Below are 25,455 nucleotides of genomic sequence, written 5' to 3' on the forward strand. Positions count from 1 at the left end.
CAGCAGTGACAGAAAATATTTTTTCCAATATGTTTCAATTAGGGATGCACCGATGCCATTTTTTCAGAACCGATCCGATACCCAAAATTCTGAGTATGAATAATTTGGTAAAATCTGAACATTTAGTGAAAAAAAACATTATTTAGTGGGGAACAATTAAGAGACAATAAGTGTAGTTCTAAATCTGGTAAAACGTTACACAACATTGCTTTGTATTGTTGTATAATACATTCATGAAAAACATGAAAAATAAAAAAAAATAAAAAAGATTAAAAAATGTAGGCTATATATACTATAAAATTACTTTATTCATTTATTTACAAAGCTGCATGTATCTTGTGGAAAGCAAGAGGCGGCCTGCCTGAAACTCATCTGACACAGGAGGGAGCATATACTTAAAATAAAAGGCTTTTAGTCTAGCTACAGTCTTGGCACAGAATTGCTCATTGTATGGGACTTGTAGCAGAACTTGCTGTGAAGGAACCTAGATGAGCAGCTTACAGGCCCTCAGCCCTGTACAGAACATGCCAAGCTGCACTTGCACATAGAAGCCCCATGGACCATTTGGCTGCAGCTGAGGTGTCCCCTCCACCATCTTCACATCATACCTCTGACTTCTGAACAGGTCCTCTAGAGACGCATCAATTTTAAGGAGAGGGCATTTGATCTCCAGCAGTTCGTCTGAGTTCAAAAGTCCATCGGGGCTTGATGACAGCCAGGGCTCGCTTGCACACACAACTGTGCCTCTGCGGCTGACTGTATATCCAAAACCCTCAAGCCACTGTATGGCAGATGCCTCGCTTTCTAAGCCATGGTCAGTGGCCACATTCCCATGGAACCTTGGGTAGAGGTGCTGTCTGAGAAAGGTCTGAGGGTTGACTCTGATGGGGACCTTCTTTGCTGTGCTTGCAGTGATTCTAACTTATGAGAGTCATGCCACAAGTGAGAGGAACTCTGTTCAAGAGTTACACTCTCCAATGCTGTACATTTGTTGAGATCAATGGCCACGAAACTGTCATAAAACAACATGCACCTCTGGCAGATGTTGGTGCCATCAAGGTCAGCATGTGGTGAGGATGCAGGCTGTTCTGGCTCCTGTGTCTGAGCAGCACTCAGACATTTGTGCAGAACGCAGTCGAAGATGCTTGAGACCCTCTCTCAGCTCACCCTGGGTCCAAAATGAAGGAGTGGGAGGCAGAGGGACATTGTTGGGCTTTACCTCTGACGTCAGTACATCAGTTGCTCGGTGGTGGGAAAAGGTGATGTCCATTAACCACTTTGGGCAGAGGTTCCTCTGGGTCCCCACATTTCAGAGCCCCTGCTCATCTGTGCAGGCAATGCCAGTGAGCCCACTGGACACAGCATTTTCCACCTGAGACAAACATATGCACTGATGAGCTTGTATACTTAAAAGATATTTCAAATCTTTCACAGTTGTGTTATTTAAAAATCATTAATTATTATTACACTTAATGTTTACATACCTTATTCCCTATGTCAGGTGATGGCGTAATAAGACTTAATGTTACACTTAATGTAAGCCTACCAAATTGAGCTTTACCTTACCTTTTGCATATTCAGTGTGTGCATGTTTTTTTCCTAGCATATTTTACCATTTCCAAACTACATAAATCTTAATTATTAGCATTCATTTTGTATTTAATTAATTATAAGTGATATATAATTGTTCATGAAGGCTGGAAGTGAAAACCGCCTTATATTCAGATGTGCATAAAGAAAACCTGCTTAATAATTATGCATACCTAAAATACACAATTAATAGTAGTTATTAAGATTGATGTGGTTTGGAATTGGTAAAAAGTACTTGGAAAAAAAATATGATCAGAAATTGCATATTAATTATGCATGCACTGTACTTACCTGGACTCCATTCACTTGCCTTACTCCACTGTACAATTAAGAGATTTGACAAGATACTTAGCCTGCCGATGGTCATCAGCTGTGTATATATCACAAACACCAGTTAATATAAATATATACATTTATAACAGAAGTTAAAAACACGAACGTTGCAAGATATTATCATTAATAATAAATACTAATAAAGTGTGTGATAGTCTTACCTTCCATAATATCGAGGCTGCGTGGCTACACAATCTTCCCAAACCAGCGTTACACGCACATCCAGTAGTCTCCACTGATCCCTGGTTACTAACTATAAACCCACGCAGAGTGGTTTGGACTGCTCGACTGGCTGGGGTCCACATTTGCTTTTAAAAAGACGTAATCACCCTCACTGTGTAAGAGTACACAACCCACTTTTCCACTTTGTAAATATTGATAGGCCTCAGTACTTTTATAATTTTTCATTGCTGCTCCATCAACTCCTTCTGACAGGACGAAATGGTTAAATATGTCCCCATAGGTTACCTCTGGCCACTTCTTCATATCGTCTACCCACGTTAACAATTACGATGGATGGGACAATATGAGACCATCTGATCGTCGTACGAAGTTTTCCAAGTTAAAACATTTACGGTATTAAAGTTATTTGTCATTTCGTTAAAGTTTAGGCTAGGTATAAACAATATTCTAACTACTTAACTAGCTACCGGATGTGCCGTGTCAGTTTAGCGGAAGTCGGATAACAAAATGCGGAAGGGCAAAGTATTAAAAGTGAGTGGGGCAGAATAGGGTGAATAGCGCAGCAACATATAATAGATAGGACAGAACAAGAAAGGCTATTAATAATCTTTAAATGCGCAAAAGTATTATAATGTGAAAGGCTCCAATAGAGTGCGGCACAAAGCACTTATGCGCATCCCGAGCGCAGAAACAACATTGAGTCGCAGCGCGTCGAGTTCGCATTGAAAAGTTCAAAGCACAAAGGAAAGACATATTGATGCGTAGTGTATTATACAGTATCTATCTATGCAATATATAGATATTTATTTTTTTCAGCCTATTCTTTTAACAGTTTTACATTTCAGTTACTGTGCGCGTGAAGAACAATTATAGTGCTCTCTACTCCTGTGTTGTGATCTAACAGACACCCAGGAGAAAGTAACATGATTAAGGTACAGCAATACAGTCCAACAAGATAAAGTAATTTTATGCTAAACCATAGACCTTTATCTACAGATCAAGTATAATAATATTAACATTGAATCATCTTGGAGAGAGTTTCATCGTGTTGACTGTCGTAACCGAAAGCGACGTGCTGTTTGAATGCTGAATGGAGAATGACTGACAGCCACAGCGGAGGGAAGAGTTTACGTGACTTGAATTTAATGACTTTATTATTTATTTCTACCTCACATTAGACTATAGAATGGTTTTCTGGACACTTATAATATAGTGCACGAAAACTTTATGGTGCTTTACAATGTATTTGGCCTTTTGTAGGGCTTAACAAGAACACAGAATAGTATACGCACAATATTGGATTTGGATCAGCCTCGTCTAACCGATACCTGATCCGGCCAAGAATGGCAGTATCGGAGCCGATATCGTTACTAAGTATCGGATCGGTGCATCCCTAGTTTCAATTGATTTTTAATGTTATCCAAAGCATTCAATCGCAACAATGTCAGCTCTGGCATGAACACAAAACTGTAACTGTGGTGCTCTTGTGACCATGGTTTGCAGATCAATTTTGTCGTAAATAAACTGGTAAATTATGTTTTTTTTTTGCGTAAACGAAGCACTCGTGTCGCTTCATAAAACTGAGGTTGAACCACTGGAGTCACATAGATTACTTAAATGATGTCCTTACTACCATTCTGGACCTTGAAAGATGTAGTTGCATTGGATGTCTGTGGAGGGACAGAAACGAAAGTCTTAAGGATGTGGAACGACAAAAGGATGAGTAAATTATGATAGAATTAAAAGTTTTGGGTGAACTAACGGTTTAATGAGTGTTTGTTGTCCGTGAATCCAGATGAACAGAACGAAAAGATCAGAGTGCAGAAATATTCCTCCTACATTCAGAGTTTACCAAAGGTCAACAGGTCAACTCTTGGTGCCCTGCTGCAGCATTTGTACAGGTATTTTATTCTTTTCGCAACAACAACAGTCTGCAATAACATCCTCTCAAGCCAGTTACATTTCCAGTTGGTATTTTGTTGATGTTTGAAGTCTGGTTAAATAGCTCACAGTAAACATGGCCACTCCAAACCCTCACTGGGTATGTCAGATTGCTTGGAATATTCCTGTAATGACTGTAATTGTTTGAAGAAGGCTTAATTGGCCCTTTTGGCATATTTGGAGTGTAGCCTAACATTTCCTCCATGATGTACAATAATCGTTTTGTTGTCTTCAGGTCTACACAGCATTTGCACCTGCCTGCTTTGTTTTTGTTGCTTTTATATGCTTTCATTTAAATCTACTCCCTTCCTGTCATAGCTTTAATAAAACCACCTTAAAGTTGTGCACACAATAACACCATGCCAACAAAAGAGGGCTCATTCAGTGAATTCAGAAGTGTATATATGCATTTACTTGTATGGATGGTGTGTGTTTATTCATCTATGATTTATGTAGGTCTTTTTTCCACCAGTAGTCAAATATTTATGCACATATATTACATCTGTACAGGATCCAGAGGTGCTCGCACATCAACCAGATGAGCACGCAGAAGCTGGCATGTGTTTTCTCCTCGCGCCTGTTTCAAACGGAGGGACACACGGCTCAGGAGACCCGCGTGGTGGAGGACCTCATCAACAATTACATCCAGCTCTTCTCTGTGAGTTAAACGTGTGTCCTCTCTCAGGATTCAGAGCTACCTGATCTCGGTCTATCGATTCCCGAGGGTCTGCTAAATGTGAGACTGCTCCAACATTCACTTCCCTCATATTCATAGCATCATATTCACGGTATGAGAGCCAAAATACATTTTCACAGCACTGTTCTTATGATTTCACAGGTGTGTGTTGTTAATTAATTAATTACACCATTATAACCCTTTTGTGAGTACACGTGAGAGTTGATTTAGTTATTATGGTTCTGCTTTATTAGTAGTCTCTTACAGAAGAATCTGATCCTGGTGCAAGAAATAGTATCTTGTCAGATGTAATTGTTGCTCATGAAAATACATGACGGATGAACAACAGGCCCGTCTGTGTCGAACCCCTCATTTGAAGAGGGCGATATCATACTGGCAAGCTGTGGCTGTTTACCCATTACAGAGTATATGACAAAATCCATGGTGCTATGAACAGTGAAAGCATTTCCATTCAACACCACGAAATGCGCAGCTCTAGTATAAGTGTGTGAAGACGGTGTTGGTGTTGCACTTGGACGCTTGCCTCTGTAATGGGATTTACAGTGCTGCACTGTGCTAATTCCCCTCTCAGCACGCTCATACTTTCATAGTTCCCCTGGCTTCACACATACACGCACTTGTACTTTTAGAGAGAAGGAAAGAAGGAGAGCGTGTGAAACGGGAAGTTTAGTGTGACAAATAGCCATAATCTAGAGAAAAATATGGGAAATTCCACTGAAGTAACATGTAGCATAACATGACCTGCAGGTGAAAATTAAGTTTACTACACAAAATAACGTGTTTTGTTTTTGTTACAAATTGAGACATCTTTTTTTTTTTTTTTTTGCAAAGTAAATATCTCAATTTTATAAATACTTTAATACAATATAACCATGAGTATATTGCATTTTTAAATATATTCACATAGAAAACAGTTGTTCTTTTGTAATCATATTTCAAAATATATCTATTTTTGCAGCCAAGCCTTTTTGTTTAATGCATTATAAAGGTATTCATAATGTACGCTATAATGCATTATATTTTCATAAATAATTAACCAAAGTTAAAATGTATTATAATATTCACAGATTCCTTAATGCATTATATGTTCTAATGGTGTATTATAACTGTGATTACATGAGACCATTCAATGCATAATAAGGTGCATACAAGCCATAATTAATGCATTAAAAATACTTGTATAATGCATTATACATAAAGGCTTTAAGTAAAATGTTACAGAGACTTCTTTTTTTTTTAAAACCCCAAACTTTTTAACAGTAATTAAATAAAACATTTGATAAATGGGAATTTGCTTTGAGATGACATTTAACAGTGTTAGTAGTGTTTTTAAATATAGCTTTAATTGAGCATTAGATGATGGCAAAGGTACTCTAAATGAAAAAATAGGGTACATGAACGTGTTAAACAGTTAAATATCTACTTCAACTTTTAAGTTTTCTGATGTGACATTTTCAACAAGTCATCTTATGGGACGCATTTTGAGTAGTTGAAATGCCCTGACTTTGCTGTTGGGGATGTGAGCAGGTTTGTTTACTGTGCACAGGGGCTTTAATCTTTGTTTATCTGTGTGGGTCCATTAAAACAGGTCAATGAAGAGCAGGTTAGGCAAATGGAGAAAGAAAACAGCTTTATCACCAGGTGGAAGGATACCACAGTAAGTCACCCCTTTTAACCTCTCTGTTAAATAGGTACTGGTTTGAGAGATTTTTATAGATCATGATGTTACAGTAATGTGTGTGTTTAGTTTTTAACTTGTTTGTGTTTGCATATATGTGTGCATGTTTTCACAGGTCACCTAATCACTTTGACCTGTATTGGTATTGTTTTGAGCAAATTAAAGCAAACGGCAAGCTCTTTGTGCTACCTAACCTTTCCGTCTCCTGCTTTATACCTTTCTGGCACCACAAGGAACAATTTGTTCAGATAAGCTGAAAACAAATTAATCTTCCTTTGTTTGCTGCTGTCCAAGTTTAAAAAGTTTCTGTGTATATGTTCAAATTGGGGCAAGGACAATGTTTGAACCGACCCATGGAATAATCTTGAAGCATTTGGAAATTCGATAACACTTTACAAAAAGGTTTCATTAGTTAACTACATTAGTTAATATGAACTAATAATGATCTAAAGATGAACTGCACTTTCACAGCATTTATTAATCTTAGTTCATGTTAATTTCAACATTTACTAATTCATTATTAAAATCAACAGCTGTATTTGTTAACATTAGCTAATACACTAAGCAGTGTTTCCCCTAGAAATTTTTCAGCAGCGGTGCTGTTATGTGCCCGAGGTTGTTACCAAGCCGCGCGTGGTGGGGTCCGGGGGCATGCACCCTGGAAGATTTTTTTTTTAAAATAACCCCTTAAACCATGACTTCTGGCAAGTTTTGTGGATAGAAATGGACATTTTAAGAAAAACAAATATGACATACCATCAACTGATTCAAGGCATGATTATTGCAGCACGTACCTTGAACTGCAGTCACAAACAGAAACCTTCATTTTATAATTTTAGACAGGATTGTTCATGTTTTCTTTTGTGTTCATTTTCAGCTTGGTAGAAATTGTTTAGGGGAAAAATGAAACGGCACAACCCAGAAAAAGATTATTTACAATTTATTGAAAATTTTATCTTAATGGGAAAGGCCACACCCAATCTGTGAGCACTTAATTTTTCTGGGCTTTTTATAGAAGATCTCTAAGGCTCTTTGGTAATTGAATGATTGTGGGGGTATTTTTTGTTTTTGCAAGAAGTCTTATGCTCATCTAGCCTGCATTTATTTAATCAAAAATACAGAAAAAACAGTAGCCTAATATAGTGAAATATTATTACATGATGTTCTTTTTAACTTTTTATTAATCAAATAATCTTTAAAAAAAAAAAGAGCATCACGTATCATCATATTAGAATGATTTCTGAAGGACACCAACAAGTTTAGTAGACTCATCTGAAAAATTTAATATGATTTAACGTTAACTATCAGGACTATGAGCAGTAGGTGATACTTCCTCGTCTTCATGGAGAGCGCAGTTCGTACCGCTTTCTCCTTTCCACAAGCGCTTGCTCTCCCGTGGCGTCTGTCGTTGCTATGCAACCATGAACAGAGGCGCGCTTGAAAAAACGAGCGCGCTGGCCGCATTTGAAATAATGAATTTTCACGCGCAAAAAACGTGCTATGTGAACGGCCCCTTATGGCAACGCGACATTAGTCTAATCGAAAATATTTCCATATGTGGCTCTTTCCTCCTTGTTAACAAGGGGATTCAGAGCCACCGCATGCAGCGTCGCCGGTCGCCATGACAGTGTTTTTAGGTGTGTAAGTCAGGGCTCTCAAGTCTCACGCATTGGGCGTGAGACACACGCATTTCAACCCGTTCACACGCTCACACGCCACACCTTGTATTTCTCACGCTGAGGAGTAAGGGAACTTGTCCCGCTATACAATTCATGGATGAGGCGCAGGCAAACGGAGGGAAGTTCTCTGCCGAGTTCATAGCATCTGTCTCGATGGTCCCGAGTTATACAGAGTTTAATGCCAGCTACCAGCCAATCAGAAATTAGAATTATGTGTTCCCGCTGCAAGCACGTTCGTTACTAGACAACACGCGCGCACACGGAGTGGAAGTTGAACGAGCAAGATCTGATGAATGAATGCAGTTTGCGGCATAACTTTATTTTAATTTTTTTAGCATTTTGATTTTACGATTCCTGGACGAAATCTCTTGCCTGTGATCAAAGACAGTGATAGCTGATGTTGAGGAGTATAGCCAAATTCGTGCTAAATTATTTTCTATGCATTCAAAAACTCTCAAACTGCTTTTAAAGGGGCCTTCGAATGCAAAATACACTTTTATATGGTGTTTGCATATAAATGTGTCTTTGCAGTGTGTGGACACAACCACCATGCAATGAAAAAAATCCATTTACTTTTTTTTAATCCTCAAAAAGCCAAAAAGTTGTTGCTCATTATAATTTAAAGACATATGCACCGAAACGGGTCGCTGTGCACAGAGCTGTTTTTGAGGAGGTAAAAAGGGTGTTGTTTTACACTACCATTGAGAAATATTAACCAAAGTATGTTACAAACTTTACATGAACACCCCAAAAGAATCATACCAACTTGTGGAAAATGGGCATCCGATGACCCCTGTAAAGGTGACCGGTTTGGGTCTTGACATACATGCTCAGGGCAAGTTATGACACACATTGTTATGTACATTGAGCACTGATGTTCAGTTGGCTTGTTTGGGGTCAAATTTATTTTTATTTTTCAATACATTTTTATTTTTAAAATATAACTTTATTTTATTTGGATGAATTTGTCTTTTATCAGATTTACCAATTGTTATAATTTCCATTTGTGCTGGTCAATTATGAACATAGGCAAAATTGAACTGCTAGCAAAAATTGAAGCGAATTTGGTTGGGTCGAGGGACCGCTGCTGCAAATATGTGGGTGGCTCCTCCCCTAACAGGTCTCACTCTAAACTTTTGCTAAAACTTGAGAGCCCTGGTAAGTGAATGAAGTGAATGTCGTGATATTGCTGATCATGGAAAGATTTTGCAGCGGCGCTGAAAATCCAGCGGCGGCGCTGTGCATACATTGTAGGGGAAACACTGCACTAAGTAACATGAACAATGAACGATTATATATATATATATATAATATATATATATTAAACTAATATTAGCAAAGTTTAACAAATACATTTACAAATGTGTTGCTCATTGTTAGTTCATGTTAGTTAGGGTCAACATTAACTAATGTTAACAAATTAAACCATATTTTTGTTTTAAATAGATTTTGTAATGTATTTTCCACAAATTGAATAGAATTGGACAGTACATGAATGTCATGTTATTGGACCATTTATGTATGAAAAACTCTTCATGCATTTAAGCAAAAGCCTTTAGATCAGTGGTTCTCAACCTTTTTGACTCAGTGGCCTCCCATTGTCCAACACATTATTCTAATATACAGTTAATACACATTATCCATCCATATTGGCTAAGATATTTTCTCTAGTATTTACAGATAATACTTTTTTTTTATAATTTTGTTATTTATGAAGATTCAAGGTTCTTATTCTGTATTTTCTCCAATGAAAACAAGAGTTATTGAGGAGGGGGATAAAAAATATTTTTATTAATTTAAATGGCATATTAAATTAATTTATCTTTTCATAGTTAATTTAATCATTTTAAGCCCCTCGAAAGTTTCCTTAGGCCCCAGTGGGTCCGGGCCCCCTGGTTGGGAACCACTTCTTTAAATCAAATGGTCTGTGAGAAACATGTATTCGGCTAGTTGTGTCCAAACATTTGACTGGTACTGTACCTTGGGTGCAAAAATAACCATGTTTTGTTGTATGAAACAGAATATCTGAATAAGAGTGTTTATGCACTGGTCTTATAGAATCTCACAGTAGCATAATGTACGCTACATTTAAATACATTTTGCCAAAGCAGTTTAGAAAGGAAGCTTTAATCTCTGGTTTACATGAGCTAAGATGTTTGCCAGCTTTTGTTGTGTAATGCGACTAAATGATGTGTGGGACTCCAGCTGTGTGTCATTTAGTCAGACACACACAGACGCTGGTCTGAACTGAATGGGCTGTTGATTGCTTTTGTGTTATATCCATAAAGACTGCTGTTTCTACTGTTTCTTAGAAAAGCTGTGTTCAATTTTTCTTTCTTTCTTTCTTTCTTTCTTTCTTTCTTTCTTTCTTTCTTTCTTTCTTTCTTTCTTTCTTTCTTTCTTTCTTTCTTTCTTTCTTTCTTTCTTTCTTTCTTTCTTTCTTTCTTTCTTTCTTTCTTTCTTTCTTTCTTTCTTTCTTTCTTTCTTTCTTTCTTTCTTTCTTTCTTTCTTTCTTTCTTTCTTTCTTAATTTCTTTCTTAATTTCTTTCTTTCTCTCTCTCTCTCTCTCTTTCTTTCTGTACATTTATATGAATTAAAGGGATAGTTTACCAAAAGATTCAAATTAGCCCATGATTTACTCACCCTGAAGTCAATCCTAGGTGTTTATGACATTATTCTTTCAGATGAATACATAGTTATATTAATAGTTATATAAAAAATGTCCTGGCTCTTCCAAGCTTTAGAATGGCAGTGAATTGCTGTTTCTGTTTTGAAGTCCATAAAAGTGCATCTATCCATACAGCTCTGGGGGGTTAATAAAGGCCTTTACATCGCGAAGCGATGAGTTTGTGTAAGAAAAATATCCATGTTTAAAACTTTATAAAGTAAAATAACTAGCTTCTGGCCAAACGAACATACGGATTGCAATCAAGTCTAAAGCGCAACTTATGCGCATAATGCGACGTTACTGCTGATATTTACGCTATGCCATGACACATGACGCCATGACATGACTGTGTATGGCCGTTTGGCGGGAAGCTTTGTAACATGTTAAATATGAATCTTTTACTTTCACAAACTCATCGCTTCGCTTCAGAAGGCCTTTATTAACCCCTCGGAGCCGTGTGGAGCACTTTTATGATGGATAGATGCACTTTTATGGACTTCAAAACAGAAACAGCAATTCACTTCCATTATAAAGCTTGACTGAGTAAATCATGGGCTAATTTTCATTTTTGGTTGAACAATCCCTTTAAGTATGTATTTAAATCTGATGTGTTTTGTCTCTCTGTGTGTACCTGTGTTTGCAGTTCTCTCCTGCTGGTGACCTGATATTTGAAGTCTACTTGGAAAAAAAGGAGCCAGAGAAGTGCTGTTTAATCAAGGTTTGTTTCCCTCTCTCGCTCTCTGTGGTGTGTGTGTGTGTTTGTGTGTGTGAGAGAGAGACTGTCTGGCTGTCTGTGTGTCTGAACCTAGAGGGTATTCTGCCACAGACTAAATCAAACTGCAGTTAATCAAAGACATGTTTGATTTAATTGTGAGAGTAATTGTGTTTTATCAGTATTCAAGATAAACCTCAGTTAATAGAGGTTGTTTCAGAGTGGGGTTTTTTTCCTCTTGACGCTTCTTTGAAATCTTTTTTCCTATTTTCCTTTCAATTTTCCTCCGGCAAAAGTAGATAAATCCTTGTGAACAAGGAAATGAAGTCTTGAACATTAAAAAACACTGACAACAGATTGATACTGATGTCTGTCTCTATAAGGTGTCTCCCAGTATGAGGTCAGATGAGCTTGCCGTCTGTACTCTGGAGATGAAGGGGAAGGAGGTCAAAGCTCAAGATCTCTGGACCACTTTTGAGGTCATTGAGAATGGAGAGATGGGTAGGGTTACAATGCTGTTAAATCTTACAAATACACTAGAAACAATTGAAATCAAAATTTAAATTTAACTTATGAATGAATTCTTTTTTTTAGCATATTATTAGAGCATTTGACGATGTTCCTCCTAAAGCCTACGCAAACTTTAAAATGCGAATGCGAAAAGTGAATGAGCATGATTAGTACTATTATTATTTCATGGTGGTTATTACAAGAAACTATTAACAGATTGTGATGGCATTGGTGGGATGGGGAGACAGGTGGTGCAAGAGTGATTTTTGCCAATAGCAAGCATTGTGTTTTCCTTTTTACAAATTACAACTTGATAATGGATCTATTTTGCACTTGAGTGTGTTTTCTAATCATAGTCAGATTGGCTGGCGATAATTACAAATTTGCACTATATAATTATGCTTGTGTGGAGGACAAACCCAAAGCAAAAACAGTTTGTTAGAGGGTAGTGATGATGAGGAGGATTCTTTTTTTCTCTCTCTCCACGTTATCTGTATGTGTTGTTTTTGCATTTTCAAGTGAAGTGATGTACGAATATACAGTCCTACAGATTAATTTGTGACATTCTAGAGTCTTTTAAAAGTTTTTATACCTTTTTGGCCAGAAACATACTCTACACATGTGTGCCCGTCCACTGCATTTCAACACGCTTTTTTTGTACGTACTTAAATGAATTGTGCCCTGACACTTTTTTGGAGCACAATGATGTGTGAAATCGAGCTTGCACAGCTAGACGCGTTTGTTCGCATTTTGCCTAGCGTATATTTCTGGCCTTTTCTATTTCGTGGAGTCGCAGTCAATTATGAAACAAGTCAGATGGAGATTTGCATTCACTTATCCTAACTATCATTTCTCTCTGTGCTCAGAGCGGCCCTTACACTACAAAGAGAGGATTCTGGAGCAGGTATTGGAGTGGAGCTCTCTGGAGGATCCCAGCTCAGCCTTCCTGCTCATTAAGAAATATTCTGGTTCTAAAATGACAGATTCCAACTCAGGTACCAACAATGAATTTCCTAATGCACCCTAGCAGATCGCTCCAAACTATGATTAACAAATGAAACAACTATATGGATCTATTACATTTATAGTCATTGTTTCATTGGAGCCACATTCAAAGATCAGCTTCTGGTTATGCTTAAAACAGTGCTTGATTTTATTATATATCATATTTGTCCAGCCTTGACAATATTCAGCATGTCTTAATATACATGTATTCTATTCACTAAATGAACACAAGGAAGAATGATATTGTGTATTCAATAATTTTCATGTTTATGCATCAATAAAAAAAACAGTAGAGTTCACATATTTTTTGTAAAATACTAATACTGATTCCTGGAAATTAACCAGAATAGACGCGTTAAAGCCTTTTTCGCTAGTGTGGTTTAAATAAGCAACGCTATTAAAACGGGAGACATCTGTCTTATGTTTATTTTAATAATGAAACATCCCACATGGAGACTCCCGTGAACATTTCCAGTGATGACACTAATAAATCACTGAATTCAGGGTTTAAACTGGATTAACTGGCCATCAAAATCATTGTGAATATATTGTGAATAATTGATAAATCACCCAGTCTTAGTTACTACCAGTCATAAAGTTTTCTGATACTGGCCTAAATTCATAACTTTTTACAGTCTCAGTACCAATTTTCTGATCAATTTTTCACTCTTGATGATGAATGGCGTACTTGTAGAAAAGCCAAGCAGAGAGTGCATTTACGCTTTTTTTCAGTTTCCTATTGAAACCATCAGTAACGGAAGAAATCATAATTTTGTACCTGCGCTGAGTAATAGCTTTTCTGCATGCCTCACTAAAGATATTAATATATATTAAGCAGTGCTGTTATGCAAAGGTTTATTCATTTGCCGGGATGTGTAATTGCTAGACTCGCAAATGTGTTAAGCTGGAAATGTGTTGCAGTGGAGATTTCAACTTTAGACATTTTAAAAATGTATGACACTTGGCACAGTGGGGGCCGCACTGGTGCAATGCAACAGTATACCTACAGTTTGTATGTTCTGTGTCTCATAAATAGTTTATAGTATGACTCAATATGTTTTCTGTGTGTTCTTCTGTGTTTGTGACAGATAAATTGAAAGATTTCATTAAAGGAGAGCAACTCAAATTCAAAGATGGTTCCTCTAAACTGCTATTGGGGAATAAGTTTCAGGACCGATACCTGGTACTACAAGACAAAAAACTGCTGTTATACAAGGACATAAAAGTATGTATCTTACATTTTCACTTTTAATTCCAAGTCTCTTTCTGTTGTTTTAACAAATCAAATAGTTTGAAGGGTCTTTAAGTATCTCTGCTCATGGTAATATTTTAATATCTCCATCCCCACTGTTCAACAGGATCAACCTCTACGCAGTATTGCTCTTCGCCAGCAGTCTGTCAGCAGTTGCCAGTTTACCAATTTAGATTTTCCAGCATGGCATATTATATTATCTCTGTTTGTTTTCTTAGTGTGCATTTACAGATGAAATAGTAATTAAAAAACACAGCGGATGTGAAATTACCTGCTTCGGGCCAATCGCAGGGGCCCACTTGTAATAAGGGTGGAAGAAAAAAAAAAGGAAACAAATAGACCCATAATAGCTATTTTCATTTAGAATTAAAGTAATGTGGGACTTATACCCCCTGAAATGAGTACAGTGATGTAAACAACTGCAGTCTGTTAGGTTTTTCTTTCTGCAATATCTCCTCATACATACACTCTGTGTGCTCGCCGATCTGCTCTTCCTCGGGGGCACACTCTCCGTGAGCTAAGACACAGTCTCCTAAAGAGTGCAATATGTGTTAATAACTGATATTTGAGCAAAATGTGAGGACGTGTGAGTGTGTGAGTGAGTGAGACCGGGAGGGGAAGGCGGAGAGGCGAAGACACTCTGAATGAAGGCTGTTCTTTCTTTAATTAGTGTAATTTCTGGCTGCTGTAGAATATTCAGCTAATTATCAAGTGAAGAAGGTGGGAATTGGCTGTGAAGCAGAAATTTAATTGAAATTCTGATGCCTTTGTTTTCTGTTTCTTGCAAGTTAGGATCCTCGGTTAGATCTCATTTTGCCGTCTGTTGATGTCCTCGTCTATGCCGCTCGTGTTTTGCAGTGCATTACATACGAAGTACATCCCTTCCAGGCAACAACAACAGCGTTGTCGGCACATGCTAGTTTACACAGTGCCCTAGGGCTCCCAACAGCTGTAAACAGGAAATTGCCGTTTTTCCCCTTTTGATTCAAGTGAATGAGCTGGGGGAAATAAGGCGTTTTTTTTCTTTCATTCCACTTTTCTGCATACAGCATGTTAACTAGTTTTTGTACCTGGTGACTGTTTGGAAAGGTTTTGAACAGATATATAGCATTATTAGGTAGCACTTTAACCCTAACCCTATAGTTAGTACATGTAGTTAATTAATTAATTAATATTACTATAATATATAATAGTACTAAAATGTGTTATTACACTGTAACAAGGACACCTCGAATAAAGTGTAACCCATTATTAAATGCATATGTGTAGATACAGCATCATTTAAAATGAAAGCAATGTTGATTTTGAAACATGTGCCATTGTTTCCACAGAGTACCAAGCCAGAAAGAGAGGCTTCATTAAAGTCAATTAAATGTTACTTAGGGCTACGAAGGAAGTTGAAACCAACAAGCAGGTAAATGGTGTCAAGTATTTATCTAGTGCTACACCACACAAAAAAGCAATTATTCTCTTTTTACATTTAGCAAAAATGTTACCTAATTGCATCTTGCTCGAGTTCATAAGCGAACTGGTGCCTTTTGTAACAATTTTTCCAAACCCTCTTTATAATCCTTATTTTAATCCACGTAGAGCCCACAAACTATTTTACGAAACAAGTTATTCAAAATTAGTGCTGCCACATTGAAAGACGAGACATATTAATATTCCTAAATGTGTAATTAAGATCGATTCATAAATGTTCTGACATTAACTCTAGGTTCATGTTTAAATGAGCTCCTAGTTCAGTCTTTATCTTCGGTGCCAAACACGCAGAGCAGCTTGGTTTAGTGCCAAATGCCCCCCTCAGAAACAAGACTATCACAGTCAATCAGAAAGCAGATTTATATCTCACAATTACAAAATTCATTAAACGTCATTTAGCAAATACACTGTTCTGTGTTTTTCTCTCTCCTACTGGGAAAATTGTTAACTGTGGATTTGTTTCATTTCAGTAATGTTGCGTTTTTGTAATTTATGGCTGTTTTGTAATTTATGAGTGCGCTGAAGTCTTTGTTGCTAATGATCATTTATTCATAATTTTCCTTGTGAATGTATCCACGGCATGCTTCCTACAATAGCATTTTACCCCAAATGACTTCCAATCTGTTCTCACATGTTATTTGTTACATTGAGGTATCGCCATGCAAACTATTTAGCTTTTTTCAGTCTGAGTATGTTTTTTCAACTACAGCACTTTTGTTCCTGTGGACTTTTAAAAAATAAATTCTTAGGCCTCGTTCACAGAACTCGTCTTTGCATCTAAAGCTGAGAGACACATCACTCAGGAATGGTTTAAACAAAAGCACAGCGCAGAACACGAGGGTCTCGAGATGCGCTTTTGATACGTGATGCAATAACGGAAAATAACAGGAATAGACAGCTACAGCAGAATATATAACGTGTTCTGTGTGAACGTCCCTTAATACGTTTTTGTTTTTAAGTGGCTTTCGTCCACACTGAGACGTTTTTGTTTTTTCTCAACAAAGTTGAAGCCGTTTGAAAATGTTCTCACTAGTGGATACATTTTAAAACTCAGTTTTCCCGTGTAGTGTGGACTGTGAAAAGGTTTTTGAAAACGATGACACGTTTAGTCATGTGACGCATATTGTACCCATGGATCTCTATGGTTATACCGGCATTGTTGTGCCTGCTATGAACTTTCATAGTGTTGCTGAACAGAATTTTTTTACATGAACCTTCATATTACATATGCAAAGATGACAGAAAATGTACTCGTAATTGCAGTATTGCGGCAAAACGTGATGGAAGTTGTGTTTTACATTATACGATTTTGAGTGTGACCTGGACACAACTTTGAGTGGTGAGATATTTCACTAATAAAATGATGCCAAAAGGATAGCGTAAGAACTTTATTATGTCTGGTCTCTCTGTATCATCTTGTGAGCTTTTAGTACGTTTTACGCATGCGTAGTAAGGTGATTAAAGCATTTCAAGCGTTTCAGTGTGGATGAGCAACTTTTGGAAAACGCTAGTTTTGAAACGAAAATGCCGTTTTCAAATGTATCTGTATTAATGTAGACGTGGCCTTAAAACACATCTTCGCACAACAGTGGACATGCATGCATCACAGGAACCATCATGCACATTCCTGCCACAGTGTCTCATGCAGGTACAAAACCCAAGATAACATGGGCATTAATTATGAATTTCGTTCACAGAAATTCCTAATTAAAAGGAGGGAACAAATTAATACAACATGCCTCAATTTAGCCAAAACAAATTAATAGTATGTGGCCATGAATTAAAAACTTTTGGGAACGAATAATATGGCCACGATTTACCTAAAGCAAGGGAATTAATTAATCAAAGGTTGACACGATTTAACTAAAATAAATTAATATGTGGCCAAAAATTAAGTTGTGGGAGCGAAATTTTTAATTTGTTTTGTACATACATGGAATTTTTTGTACTCTATACGCACAATTAGGTGATATTCTTTTTTACACGTATGTTACAATTACTGTACAGCTTGATTGGAAACCAAATAACGTGATATGTGCATAACACATGTCATTTTTTCCTCAATTTATTTTTTCTCTTTATTTTCTTGACAAATCTCATGTTTCATAATATATCTCAAGCAAGCTCTTCACAGACACTGTTGTCTCATTGGTACACAGGCACACTAACTTTTGATGAAACTTTAATAGAAGCATAAGTGTTTATTGTTGTGGAAAACACGTGAAAACAGAAGACAGGAGTAATAATTTATATAAATCATTTGCACATAATAAATATTGATATGGTTTGGTTATTCCATTCTTTCTTGAAATAATCAGTTTTAAAAGTATGTTTATACTGGGTTTTCAGAGTAAACTAATAAAATCAATACATTAAAGAAATTTGAGAAGTAGCAAAAAGAAAAAAAAAGTTTAAATGTTTTTTTATTTATTTATTTATTTATTATTATTCAAAAAGCATCAGGGACAGAAGTTGAAGTGCGTGGAAATAACAGCTGTTTTTCTTTCTTTTTTTTCAGCCACAATCTAAAATGCTGTGTGTGAGGTCAGAAAAGAGTTTGAACCATTTAGACCATTGATTAAATAAATTAACGAGAAGTAGGTCACCAAAAAAGTTACATCTGTAAGAGAGTAAAGTATAACAGGGCATGTAGCATTGATTTAAATCTCTTACACAAGCATAATAGGTCATCGTTTCTATTATGCTTGTCTGCTGGCTGCGAAAGTTAAGCTGAATTGAATGGTTTCTTAGCACTTTAGAGGTTCTCGAGAGGTCAGACTGTGGCACCATCAGGAAAAGATGAATATAGTTGATGTGGAGAACCTGAATGAAATGCTGTGAAACTAATGCGATACTTTTTGTTGTTTTTCTGACAAATTTTCAACAGTTGGGGATTTACTGTTTATACTGAAAAGCAGCAGTGGTAAGTGCAATTACCTCTGTTCCTAATTGCACATTCAATCACACGCTTCAGCACTGTTTTTAAGAAAAACATTTAGCTGGAACTGGATAATACCTCCATTTTTTAATATACCAGCCTGAAACGTACTAAGGTTTTGTACAGCTTAGTACTTGAAGTACAGAACTGCATGACTGAATTTCAAATAGGACACTTAAGTGCTTCAGTGTTCTGACTGTATGCATTTTCATCCTCCCTGAAAAAGGTATTTCTGCTGTAAAGGGAATGATTCTCAGCAGGACTGGGTCACCTCCATTATCAGAGTGAAGGTGAGCTTTCTTCGTTCTAAGTGCTGATAATGTGCAGTTAACATTGTTAAAAAATGGGCATGTTAAGAGGTTTTCTAATGCAATTTTTAGATGTACTATTCCACATCTGGAAATGCTTCATTTTAGCAACCCAATATGAGGCATTTCTTCCTTCATAAAGTACCATGATATTACCTTTCCTTTTTATTCCTTTTTTTGGACATATAATGTATTCTGCAAAGCACCTTGGAGTACCATAAATACCGTGGTACATGAAAATGGTATAAATGGTATTAGCATCTGGTGCCATCACTGCACCCTAGTGAAAACAAAGTGCGTAGTACACTTCAAATCTTTAAAGTGTATATATATATATATATATATATATATATATGTTCTTTCAGATGATAATAAAAATGTTAATAAAATAAAAGTACTTCAAGAGAGAACTTGGTGTGCACTTTGTAATAATGTCAAATTAAATGTTTTATTTTAAAAGTACATTTTTAAGTCTTTTTTTAATAATCTTTTTGTTGTGCTTTAAACAGTCCACTTATTTTTATGAGAAACATTGTGAAGCAAATGTGGAATACAATATTATAATTTAAACTGTAATGTGATATTCAATATTAATTTCAAAGTTAATATACTTTCAAATTTCGCAACTTTAAAAAATTGCAACTTCTTCGTTACAAATGTGTGATGACAAATATATCTGAATACAATACAGACATGTTTCAATATAAATTGCAATAAGGTATATTTAGTCTTCCATTAATTCCTGTCAATACATGTGGCAGTAAAACCATATTTCATAAACAATATAAGTAATTATGAAATGACATATACAGATGTACATAAGTGGGTCAAAGAACATCGTAAAATTCAGCTAATAGTGTTTAATATAAATTTAAACTAATACATTTTCATATGTTTTCAATTAACATGCAGTTAAAAACGAAAACATGTGTCCCAAAACATTACATTATTTTGCACTTAAGTAATGTGTAATATTTCCATAATTTTCTTTTTTTTATAATGCTGCATTTTCTTTTTTCCAGAGAAAGTTATAAGAAAACTAGCTTTAAGAATTGAGGGAATGTTTTCAAGGTTATCCTCCACCAGTATAAATCACATTATCCGGAAAGGTCTTTTAGCTGAAATAAGGTCATGCAGACTGCCACAATAACACTGGTTCCAGCAGACTCTTCTTTACACAAGCTGGGCACTAGTACACGCTGAGGGCCTGACTCAGCTGATTCAGTATTAATAACTTAAACCAAAGGCAAGAGATGGCAGAGGAATAGATGATTTAGCCATTGTTTAGATCTCTCCTTCAATCCGCTAACCCCCTCAGATTTTTCCTGCTCTTCTCTTCGGTCCTTAATGCCTCATCCTTATCTACTTCCTACAGGTTCACCATTTTCATTGTTGAGGTTTATTCTTGCTTTTGTGGTTTTGAACTGATACGAGGGAGGAAAATAAAGCACTTCAGTTCTTAATTTTTTTTTTTTTTTTCTATTCCGGGGAGGTGGGGCGCAGAGAGGGTTTCTCGAGTTTTTTTCCTCCCCAGACGGTAGAGTAAACGAGGAGTTGAGGGCATGTACCATAATTCACTGTACATATTGTTGTGTCTCATTATTACATGTGCTAAAAGTGGTCGTGGAGTCCATGCAGGTAGATTAATTGAGACTGTGCTCTGAGACTCTTGTAACCTCTCACTGCTTCCATTTCACCCAGCGTTCTGCTTGGCATGGTTTCCATAGAAACTGGAGAGCAGTGCTGGGTAGGTAAAGGAACAGGCAGATGAGACCTTCTGCTGCTTAAATGAGGATGTAGACGTGAAGAACAACTCAAAGGCCATAAAGTCACAGCGGAAAGTATGAGCTGTCTTAGCGAGTGTTCAGCTCAGGAATAGGTTCAGAATGTTCCAGCACATTTGTGTTCCTACATCATTAAGGTCAGAAAGTTAGTGTTAGTTAGAGCTGCTTGAGAATATATGGAAGTTTTTTTTTTGTCTGTCTTGCCTGAGACTTAAAGCTTAATAGTAAGGTATACGCTTTCTGTCTGAATCCTTTTTTTACCCTAAGTTCCCACTGTCATGGAAAATATCGAAATGTCAGGCAAAATTTGGATTTTTAGGCCTGGAAATGTCATGAAAATGGATAAAATCCTCTAGTAATTTCTATAACTTGGAAGGGCAGTGCTATAATGGTTTTCCTCATACATTGTTGAGTCTAAATAGTTTCACTCTAATGTCACTGTAATATTTTCATACTAAATTATCTATGTACATACTTGCACAGTGTGATTGTCTTTTCGTTGCAGTGATATTAATTCTCAGCTGACAACTTATAGTACCGTTAAAAAGTCTATGTATTTTGAAAGAAGTCTTGTATGTTTTCCAGGGCTGCATTTTTTTATTATAAAAAATTGTGAAATATTATTGCAATTTAAAGTAACTGTTTTCTATGTTAATATTTTATAAAATGTAATTTAGTCCTGTGATGAAAAGCTGAATTTTCAGCATCATTATTCCAGATCCTTCAGAAATCATTCTAATATGCAGATTTTATGCTTAAGAAACATTTCTTATTATTATAACAGTTATGAAATATAACAGTGGTGCTGCTATATATTTTTGTGGAAACAGTGATAAAAAAAATATTTCAGGACTCTTGGATAAATAGAAAGTTCAAAAGAACAGCATTTATTTAAAATGGACATCTTTTATAACATTACAAAGTCTTTACTGTCATTTTTGATCAATGTAATGCATCCCAACTGATTAAATGTAATCAAAAGAAAAAAAATACTGGCCGAAATCTTTTGTACAGTAGTGTAGATGTTATGACAAGTTTATATACTTTGTGTTTTGCGACACTAATAGATTGCAAATCTTTTTTTCCTTCTAGCTATGCTCACATGTAAAATATTTGATGGACTCTTTTCACAGACTGTGGTGATTTGTTTCCACAGTTGTGAACATTGCAAATGTAGTAAAGTTTTTCACATTTATATATATATATAAATATAAATATATTTATTTATTTATCTATTTATATTTATTTACTATGCTACACTTTGTGTTATATTACATCAGCAATGAATTGCAAAAAATGAATTAACGCTGCTGTGTGAGTGTTTCTAATACAACGGCTGGGAGTGATGGCAGAATTCTCATCATTCTCTGTTCACTGTTGTAATCATTCTCTCGATATTTTGTCACTCTTTTGGAAAGTCGTGGAAACACTATCATAGATTTTTTTTTTTTTTTTTTTTTTTGCTAGTGGAACAAATGGGAAAACGAAAATTATATTTGCTGTTGACTCCCATTCACCACTATATAAGTTTACCCAACTATGATGACATCCACTTCTGAGATGCCAGGAAATGTGAAAAGGGTCCATTGGCTGGAAATTGCTCTTTCTTTTCCCTTCAGCTCAAACTGTAGAGCATGGCGCTAGCATTGAGCCAAAATCATGGGTTCAATTCCTGCATAAGCTGATAAAATGTAATCCTTGAATTCAATATTGATTTGGATGAAAGCATCTGCCAAATGCATAAATGTAAATGTACTTGCAGCATGAAGGTGACTTATGGCCTAAAGACCTAAAGCAAAGTGCATCATTACCTTATAACCTGAGCAGAGGGAGAACGTCCACTTACAGCCCTGCACAGACCAGCACAGCCAAACACCAGAGAGAGGTCAGCATTAAACCTGCTCTACACTCACACAAATGTCATAAATGCTTAACAAACCTTTTCATTTAAAGTTGCTTAATGCATTGTTTGCTTCAGTGAACATTTCTAAAGGCCAGCACAGTTAGCAATAATCAGACCTATCTCCATCTTTGTTGACAGTTAAACCTTATCCATATTGTCTTGTCCAAGAAATGGTTGTTGGAGTCTATTCCCTGCATACAAAACAGCCTTTGACTCGTATAACGACGAATATTCATGTGCTTTCTGTACTTCTGCAGGTTAAAGGGAAGTCAGTCCTCACTACAAGTATAGAAGGTTCAAATACACAAAACCAAATGACCACAGATGAGGGCAACCAACCAGACTCGAGGCATAAATTGACAAGCGGTGCAGGAACTCCATGTGTCTCCAGGCATGAAATGGTGATTGATGACACACTCCTGTCTCAGCGAAGAGCATCACTTCAACAAGACACCAGCGCTCTCACCCAGCTATCACAGAGGAAAACCTCGTTGCCCGGCAGAGGTGTGCAGTTGCCTCAAAACCTCATTAATGAACTAAGTACTGTTCTCAACAAAACAGGACGTTCTCTGAACAAAGACAATTAAAAGAGAAAAAAAAAAGGAGTCTTGTCCATTGCACTTTCCTTGTGCATGAGAAAAATAAAACAGCAGAGTTTTATCACAGTAAGGGAGTTGGACTCTTTGGATCGAGTATTAATGGGACAGGGAAGAGTAAGTACAGTGAATGTTTAGAATGATGAGAACTGGTAGGTGAAACATTGGATGTAAAGACTTTTTTTTGTGCACAACTACAACTGTTCGCAAAGTTCAAATTCAAATGTATTACCTTGTTGAGATGAGAGGAAAAGTAACTTTCGAAAAAAATGTTCTATTTATTAGCATTAAAGTCAGCATGGCATGAAAATATACCCTTTTGAATGATTCATCAAAGCATATATTTATTTTCTTTTGGCCTCATACTTGAACTCAAAATTCTGGTAATATTACAGTCTTCTCTCTGGTAAAGTAAGCCCAGACCTCCCACAACTCAAAATCCAATCAACAACAGATGGATCGAACCAAGACCCTGTCATGCATTTTGTTGTTTGTCGATGATGTGCATCATAATACGGAAGAAAGGATCTATCACTACTTCTGTTCTAACGCACCTTTAATGATTCTAGGTTAATGCTAATTTGTACATATTTTAACAAATTTTTACCATTGATTCATTATTATCAAACATTAAATAACAATGAACAATTGTATGTTTCTAAATCTACACTAATCTAAATTAATAAATGATAGGACACGGCATTTAATGCATTAACTAATGTTATCAAATTAGTTCATTTTACGTATTTAATTTGAAGTCATTTTAGTTCAGTTCGACTAGTTTTAGTTCAATTTTGATCATGTCAGTACTCGTGCTTCAAGATCTACCAAGTTTTTTTTTTTTTCGTCTCAGAGAATTGTGTGTCCTTTCATAGTTGGATACAAAAATAGCCCTGCTGTTTTCCTACATTCACATTTCTGTTTTCATGCTTGTCGAGGTTCCAGTCAATGATGCTTGCATTGATCTGTTTAGAACTTATCAAACCTCCATGTAATGAAAGTGGTTGTTCAGAAGTGAGCCGAATTAGTCATTACAATCTCGCCATGTGTTTTTTCAAGAGAAACTTGTGCCCATTTATAGTTGGATACAAAAACCACCCACCATTCCAAACCCTCCAAAGTTGTTGAATAATGTATCGAAGTATGAGAGCATGCACATTGAATATTGTCACCCAGTTTGATATTAAATATTTATAGTTGACATTTTATGTAGATTATGAATCACTTAACAGCCGCCTGCATCTCATGGTCGTTTTTAAAATGGTAATCATGCACTCTGCCTGTTGTCAAAACATGTAATATGCAATAGTCTATGTGACATGTAAATAAACATTGTTAAAGTTAAAAGGTTCATATAGTACACTACCATTCAAAAGTTTGTGGTTGGTAAGATTATTTAATGTTTTTGAAAGAAATCTCGTGTGCTCACCAAGGCTGCATTTACTGTATTTTACCAAAATTAATAATTAGTATTTTGTCAAATGATCCTTCAGAAATCATTCCAATATGCTGATTTGTTGCTCTAGAAACCCTTTTTATTATTAATGATGAAAACAGTTGTGCTGAAACGATAATTTTGTTGAAACTATGATTGTTTTTTTCTTGTTCTGGATTCTTTAATGAATTGAAAGCTCAAGAGAACAGCATTTATTTGAAATAGAAAACTTTTGTAACATTCTAAAAGTTTTTAACTTTTTATACATTTATTGCGTCCTTGATAAATAAAATAAATGCTTAGCCCAAACTTTTGAATGGTAGTGTGTATACTGTTTGTATACTGTAGATATGTTGGGTCAACAGTGTTGAATTGAATGTTTGCGGTCATTTTACGAGTGCTCTCTCAACTCCTCGACTTCTGGATAAATAAACTGCAGAATCGTCCTTGGTTCATTGTCTGTTTGTAAGAGAATGCTGCTGACACTTTGATTTGGGTGGTTTTTATTACTTCTAAAGTGTTAATCAGGTTGTATTCCATGTGTTGTATTGTCTTTGCCTGTAAGTAACACACCTGCACCGTCTCCCTCATTAAAGTTTTAATGCTTGAATTAATTAGCGTCTTTATAAATGACGACTGTCAGATGCTGACACCTTGAGCAACGCCACATGTTACGGTTTTGATTGAAACATGTAGCTTCTGTGCTATTGTCACTCAAAGCGTGTGTGTGTGTGTGTGTGTTTGTTCACACCTGTTTTTGC

The 25,455-nt window shown here is 36.2% G+C and overlaps 1 protein-coding gene across 2 annotated transcripts in view; it reads left to right on the plus strand.

The window, feature by feature from the left end:
* The window catches only part of arap2 (ArfGAP with RhoGAP domain, ankyrin repeat and PH domain 2), a 126,551-nt gene extending 101,247 nt beyond the window's left edge, over positions 1-25,304 (plus strand). Inside the window, exons 23-34 of one of the 2 annotated variants that reach the window (XM_077229517.1) lie at positions 3,902-4,007; positions 4,558-4,705; positions 6,333-6,401; positions 11,413-11,487; positions 11,865-11,982; positions 12,858-12,986; positions 14,085-14,221; positions 15,580-15,662; positions 18,618-18,653; positions 18,895-18,958; positions 22,523-22,645; positions 22,921-25,304. In XM_077229517.1, coding sequence (XP_077085632.1) covers positions 3,902-4,007; positions 4,558-4,705; positions 6,333-6,401; positions 11,413-11,487; positions 11,865-11,982; positions 12,858-12,986; positions 14,085-14,221; positions 15,580-15,662; positions 18,618-18,653; positions 18,895-18,958; positions 22,523-22,645; positions 22,921-23,250 — 1,418 coding nt within the window. In that variant the 3' untranslated portion in view covers positions 23,251-25,304. Of the gene's footprint in view, positions 1-3,901; positions 4,008-4,557; positions 4,706-6,332; positions 6,402-11,412; positions 11,488-11,864; positions 11,983-12,857; positions 12,987-14,084; positions 14,222-14,354; positions 14,610-15,579; positions 15,663-18,617; positions 18,654-18,894; positions 18,959-22,522; positions 22,646-22,920 lie in introns of those variants that run through there. The other variant, XM_077229518.1, reaches the window with a different exon arrangement.
* The last annotated feature ends 151 nt before the right edge of the window (positions 25,305-25,455 follow it).

This window comes from Siphateles boraxobius, unplaced genomic scaffold (assembly GCF_051911475.1).
Source record: "Siphateles boraxobius isolate OS27281-9 unplaced genomic scaffold, OSU_SipBor_1 130, whole genome shotgun sequence".
Classification (NCBI taxonomy): Eukaryota; Metazoa; Chordata; class Actinopteri; order Cypriniformes; family Leuciscidae; genus Siphateles; species Siphateles boraxobius.